Below are 6976 nucleotides of genomic sequence, written 5' to 3' on the forward strand. Positions count from 1 at the left end.
TTACCTTTCAGTAGACACTTTATTAATTGTTATTTTACCAATCTGCCAGCTGCGTTAGGGTCAAGTGTTAAGAGTTACCAATTCTCTCCACATCCTCTTATTGGCTGTTTACACAATCTATTTTTCTGACTGTCCACACCGTTTTATATGTGACCCATGTCAGATTTGCACATTCACACTGATTTAGCCTCTGAAGTAGCACACCGATGCAATGCTCATTTTCTGTCACTAGCTCGTTTTCCATCCAATTGGCGACATATTTTCATGCGAATATAGTAAAATCCGGATAACAAAATATGCGCAGTTTCCACCAAACAGCCTAGTCGCGGATAAAAATCAGTGCGTGATGACATTTTGCACACAATGTACCTTTTCGCACTAAATAAAAATCTCTAGCCAACAGCACGGATAGGCTAGATTTTATTTAATTAACTAGGCAAACCAGTTATGAACAAATTCTTATTTACAATGACGGCCTACCGGGGACCAGCAGGTTAAATGCCTTGTTCAATGGCAGAACGACAGATTTTTACCTTGTCAGCTCGGGGATTCGATCCAGCAACCTCGCTGGCCCAACGCTCTAACCACTAGGTTACCTGCCGCCCCATGATGGATTATAGGTAAAAGCGAGAATATTTGTATTAGTGAAACAGAAGTCAATCATCATGTCACCAGAATAAGACTCTCGACCACCGTACGTGCACTCCACCCTGTGAAGTTCATCATCAATTATTTAATCTGTAGCCTAATAACGTGCATGGTTTTGCAAATCATAGTGGGAGGTCCACACGCCATATCATCCCGTGAGTACTTGGATAAAATCGTTAATATATCAATATTTTTTGCACATGTAGGCTTTTCCACCGCCATTTATTTCACAATTAATTTTCCCGACACAAATATCTGCATTTATAAAATTGTTCCAAAACGTCCTGTTTCCATCACACCTGTAATTTAGTTTATTTTTTATTTTTTTATAGTATGACTTCACTCATGAAAACTGGATGGAAACAAGTGTTCCTGGGTAGTTTTCGTTGTAATGGCTGGTCATGTAAAAAGACAGAAACACAAGAGGCAAAAAACCTGAGTCCAAATCATAGAGATCCTATTATTTTAATTCCATGGTCAAGGACAGGTCTCATATGGAGCATTACAATTTTATCAGGATTTAGATCCACGTATGCATATGGTGTACATCTAAACTCAAAAGATCAGATTCCATGATTTTTTTTCTACGGTTTACACATTAGGGAAAGATCAGATATACAGTACCTGATGATAATACCGGATGATACCGAAAACTGTGCTGAAATTGCTCGTCAAGATCGTTGTGTTGTCTAAGTGGTGAATATTGTTTTCCTCCAAGTCAGTTCTTTAGTGGAACTGAGGTAAACCGTGTTTTTGCTGAGTTTGATGTCCTTTCCAATTCCATGTGGGAAGCTAGGATGGTTATTCAAGGACAGTTGTGGCTGCTGCCAAAAGCATTTCAGTGTTGTGTTTGCTTTTAACAGCTGTGGGGTGGATTTAGGACCATTCCAGAAAACTCTTCCAAGACACACAAATGCTCAGGGGGAGTATTAGGTGTTCCTCTGCTACATACAATGAGTGTAAACCACATTAAGGACACCTGCTCTTTCCATGACAGACTGACCAGGTGAATCCAGGTGAAAGCTTTGACCCATTAATGTCACCCTTATTAAATCCACTTCAGTCAGTGTAGATGAAGAGAAGGAGACAGGTTAAAGATGGATTTTTAAGTCTTGAGACAATTGAGACACAGACTGTGTATGTGTGCCATTCAGAGGGTGAATGGCCAAGATAAATATATATTTAGGTGCCTTTCAACAGGTTTTGGTAGTATACGCCAGGCACACCGGTTTGTGTCAAGAACTGCAACGCTGCTGGGCTTTTCAAGCTCAACAGTTTCATGTGTGTATCACGCATGGTCTACCACCTAAAGGACATCCAGCCAACTTGACATAACTGTGGGAAGCATCGGGGTCAACATGGGCCAGCATCCCTGTGGAACGCTTTCGACACCTTGTAGAGTCCATCCCAACGAATGGAGGCTGTTCTGAGGGCAGCGGGAGGGGGGATGCTGTCCGACAGGAAGATGGATATAACTTTTTGGCTTTTGGGCAGAATCTTTTTGCCAAAACCATTTTGGACAGGAGCCATAGGACAGTAACTTTAGAACATGACATTTTGTAGAGAATCTTTTGGACAGTCACAGTACCTTTTCAACTGTACCATGGTTTAATCAGCAATAAAATACCATAACACTTCATTGTGTTGTTACTTTTATCTTCATGTTCAATTCATATAGTATATTCCTCACACACCAAATACAATATTTACAATTATACAAAAAAAGGTTACCTCAGTAAACAATTTAGACAACAATGTATACATTTATCATCACAAAAATGTAGACAACCAAATGCCTTTCTGCAAAAGCATACAGCATAAATACATTTAAAAAGATATGAATTTCATATTTATTTTTTTCTCCAATAGTAAAGGTGTTATTGCAGTGGTAATTTCCAGTATCTTCTCTGAGGAAAAGTCCAGTTCAATCTGAACGTATTGTTTGTGTCCTCAGTAGTCTCAGGGGGTTCCCTGTGTCTTCAGATCAGCTAGTCTCTTCATCAGGGACAAAGACAAACTTCCTCTGTGGAACTTCCACCTGCAATTAAAAAGACAACGATTTCTGTTATATAAAATAGGATATTTTTTTCTTATGCCAGGTTCCCTCGAAAACAAAAGATTCCATGAAAGCTAGAGCTATTTCAGAGAGAAATACATGTGAGCAGAAAAAAAACATATATTCCGTAGCCTAATATTGTCCAGTCCAGTCCAGCATTTTTTGTTAAATCAACAATCCCCTACATATTATGCAAGGGCTTGCAAATTTTATCCTCCACCGCACTATTACCGCATCTAATAGTCAAATCACTGCAATATTACTGCATAAAACTGTCCGATTATCACACTACAAAAAGAGGGCTCACAATTGAAAACCAATCACCATACTTTTACCGCATAAAGTGGTTCAATCAAGCCACAGGTCAACAAATGTTTTCCCCGTCAGCGCATTTTCGTGAGAAATTCATCACAAAACTCAAAACTCATCACAAAATGTCAGAAATATCTAACATTTTTGCTCGCAACTATAACAAAAATCCCTCTGCACTTTCCTTATTTACTGTTTGTTGTCAAAGTTCGTTCTGGTACTGTGAGGCCTCTCCGTTTCCCTTATCATAGCAGCTGTACAACAGTCCTATTTTTAACTCTAGTTAAGTGGCAGGCATTCACATCCTCTAGACCCCAGCCTTCTGAGGGCAACCAGGATTTTCCACAGTAACAACATAACAAGCAGTTACCACACATTAATGGGCCCACAGAAACACTAGAGACTAGACTACTCTTCTCTCACTCCTTACTCCTTCTCGCTCTCTCTCTCTCTCTCTCTCTCTTTTTATCCCCCTCTCTCCCTCTCTTTTTTTTATCCCTCTCTCTCTCTCTCTCTCTCTCTCTCTCTGTGTTAGGGACTTCAACCAAGGCTTGTGTTGTGTTTGGCTTTGTTCAGACATACCACAGCGCTTGATGATGGAAAAGTGTCATATGATCGACGTCCATCGTAAAATAACATGTCAACCACAGGAGATGACTCCGACAGCGATGTTCCTCTGTCACCTGTCTAAATCACACTGACCTCTGAGGTATGTGTTCCCTTTGACTGTAGGAATCCACCCTAAGGTTCTCAAAGCACAACCTTATTTATCTTAGACCATTTAGACCAGATACTTTCTCTCAACCATTTTATATGAGTTGTCTTTGACATTTTCCAAGATGACATAGTGTCTCAGTCTGTTGGCTTTGTCACAGAAATAGACACTTTTCCAGATGGAAACATGTGGAAACATGTGAATTAGTCCAAGAATACCGAGCCCAGGATACAGATAGAATAGCCTCCATGTTGGTAAGGGCTATCGTTTTTCCTGGCCATGTGACCTGACCAGAAAATGACTCTGGGCCCTAATGATGATGTATGAGACTAGGAACTCTCATAGGTTTTGTCTCACCAGCTGACCATCTTTAACCCTTAAACCCTTGTTAACTCTTATTGGCTGTGCATGTACTCACACACACAATCTCACCTTTCTGAGGGAGCGGACACTGGCATTGCGGATGGAGTCCATGAGCTGGTCGTGTGAGGAGCGCAGTGGAGTGGGTGGCCTGCTGTGCTCCTGGTCTCTGTTCTCTGCCACTGGCCGCAGAGCGTTCTTCAGCTCCTTCAAGATACTGTTGGTCTCTTTCAGTCCTTTCTTCCCCTTCTTCCCCTTCCCTTTCCCTTGCTTCTTAACGACCTCCTCGTGGAGCCTGATCACCTCCGCTATCTTCCTAGTCGGCTTCTTCTTCTCTGCCGGGGGCTGGCAGGGCAGTGAAGGGGGTGGAGGAGGAGGTGGGGGAGGCGGCGGGGGAGGCGGCGGGGGAGCAGGAGGGGTCTGTTTTTTGGGGAGTTTGGGGGATTGCCAAGGAGACACCCGCGGGGAACCGTAGGGCGAAGAACCCGGAGTGGCCTTCAACAGAGCAGTGGTACGGGGGTTAATGGCCCCCTCTGGCCCCGCCTGCTGGTTCTGTCTCTGCTCTTGCAGGCGTTTCTGTCTCTGACGGTCCATGTTACGGGTCAGGATGCCTGTCATGCTCATCCGGGGGCCTGGAAGGTGGAACTGGTAACCCAGCTTGATCAGGGCGTGGTTCTCCCTCAGAACCTTCACCATCTCCATCTCCACCTGACAGAGAGAGAGAGAGAGAGAGAGAGAGAGAGAGAGAGCGTGAGAGAGAGAGGGATCGTGAGTTTGTGCTTTTACTATTGCCTTACTTACATACTGTTGTGTGTTGAGCAGCTGCATCAAGATCTAATACCACGTCCAGACTGACTGACCTGTCCTCCACACATGTGTCTCTGGTTGTGGAAGCGTAGCTCAGTCAGGGTGCTATTGCTAGGCAGAGCCTGAACCATAGCCAGAACCCCTTTCCCTGTCACATAGTTGGACTCGATGTTCAGGCTGACGATGGAGGTGTTTTCGCACAGCGTCTTGGCAATGGCCAGCGCCACTGGGTCATCAGCATGCGTGTTGGCCAGGCTAAAGACACACACGTGTGTGTTGGAGCGCAGTGCCTCAGCGAACTGGATTAGAGTGTCCTGTGAGATGTCCTCGATGTTGTTGAGGTTGACCTCTTTGAGCTCAGGGTCGTTATTAAGGACTCTTTCCAGGGCCTCGTCGACAACTGTTGGGTTGCCATCGGCGTTGGGGTCAAGTGGAGGTGGGGGCGGGGTTAGTCTCATAGGCTCCACCCTTGGGGGTCTCAGGAGGCTAGGGGAGGAGATGACCACTGACAGCGGTGATGGAGGACCAGGATCCTTTGGGGGCGCTGCTTCAGGCCTTTCCTCTTCTGGCTCCTCTTTATCCTCCTCATCCTCTGTTTCAGCTTCCTCTTCCTCACTCTCCTCCTCCTCTTCCTCTTCATAATCTTTATTTTCTTTCTTGTTCTCGTCATCCTCCTCTGCTTCGCTGTTGCTTTCTGTCACACATTCTTCCTCGCTCTTTTCAGCATCGTCATCGTCATCCTGTTTAGACATAAGGTGTAAATCTCTCATTAATCTGACTCAGACACATGGTCATGTTCTCTTATATTATGTAAAGTTAGACTGGATGATTTGCATTTTTTTTGTGTGAAGGTCCTAACTGGTTCTCTGTTGTACAATAAAGTGATCATTATTGAATATTGAAGCTTCTTAATTGGTCAAACAGAATTTAAGGTTATATAGATCTGAGAGTAGCAAGCTAGCGGAGTTCAGACTCTCCTGATCACTGACCTGTTTGGGACTGCTGGCTTCCCCTCTCTCATCCTCCAGTATCCTCTTGGTCTCCTTCTCCCAGTACTTCAACAGAGAGTCTCTACTGAAGGTGCCAGTGGGGGTCTTCTCCGTCTGGTCCCTCTGTCTCAGACCGATGGGCACGTTGGCATCAGGGTCAATGTCTGCCAGCTCCATCTCCAGCTCTGCTAGCTCCTCTGGGCTGAGAGAAGCCAGTAGTTCATCCTCATCCACATCCTCATACTTACTCAACTCCCGACGGTACCCAAAACCGTTCATCGCTGAAGAGGTTGGCCCCTTGGCTGAGCTCCAGGTAGATGGGGCTCTGTGTGCCGTACGAGTCCGATCAGGATGGGATCTTTCTGGGATAGGTTTCCGGTCAGAGTGGAGTCTTTCTGGAGGTGTGGGTCAAGTTCAGTCTCAGCCAGTTCTGTTTGTCCTCTACTGCTTCAGTGAGAACAGTACCAGTGGTGTGTGTGCAAGGCAAGGGGCCTAGCTGGGGTGTCTGTGTCGGTGGTGTGTGTGTTGAGTGTGTGTCCTGTTCTCTTCTCTTCTAATCTCTCCAGCTGCTGCAGAGGTCTTAAGAGAGGGATCAGTGGGGTGCAACAAAGCGTCAGGCCATGATGCACAGTGCTTTTTTGGGAGGCGCTGCTCAGAGCGGTAGACTAGAGCCACAAAAAGCATGTGAGCTCAGAGAGCAGAGCGGCCCTGGTCAGGCCTGTCAGCGGATCCCAGCAGCGGCCACATTGTTCATGGCCAAAAAATGCCCAACCGGACCCAAGAGAGACAGACAGCGAGTCATCGAGGCACATAACGACAAGCAGAAACACAGAGACACATAGCAACACGAGAACACATATTTACACACATAGGGACATCACATCACACATAGAGAAACCCACAGACATAGAAAGACATTCAGACTCAGAGACCCACAGAGACACACACCATGAAGTAAATATGTCTCAAATAGTACAATTTCCCTAGGTGGCTCTGTTCAAATGTAGTGCACTACATAAGGAATGTGGTGTAATTTCAGATGTGCCTCTAGTAAAGACCAGAGAGGTTGGTTATCCCATAAGGGACAGAGTG

At 45.1% G+C, this 6976-nt stretch overlaps 1 protein-coding gene across 1 annotated transcript; it reads right to left on the reverse strand.

Annotated features, from left to right (window-relative positions):
• Positions 1-2287: 2287 nt before the first annotated feature.
• LOC110490277 (leiomodin-2) lies at positions 2288-6976 on the reverse strand. The gene is made up of 4 exons (XM_036944577.2): positions 5885-6976; positions 4949-5635; positions 4161-4796; positions 2288-2686 (listed from the first exon to the last, which is right to left on the reverse strand). Exons 1-4 carry the CDS (start codon positions 6161-6163, stop codon positions 2633-2635), a joined length of 1656 nt encoding a protein of 551 aa, XP_036800472.1. The 5' UTR covers positions 6164-6976; the 3' UTR covers positions 2288-2632.

The sequence above is a fragment of the Oncorhynchus mykiss genome, chromosome 15 (assembly GCF_057628025.1).
Source record: "Oncorhynchus mykiss isolate SJ-2025 chromosome 15, ASM5762802v1, whole genome shotgun sequence".
NCBI lineage: Eukaryota > Metazoa > Chordata > Actinopteri > Salmoniformes > Salmonidae > Oncorhynchus > Oncorhynchus mykiss.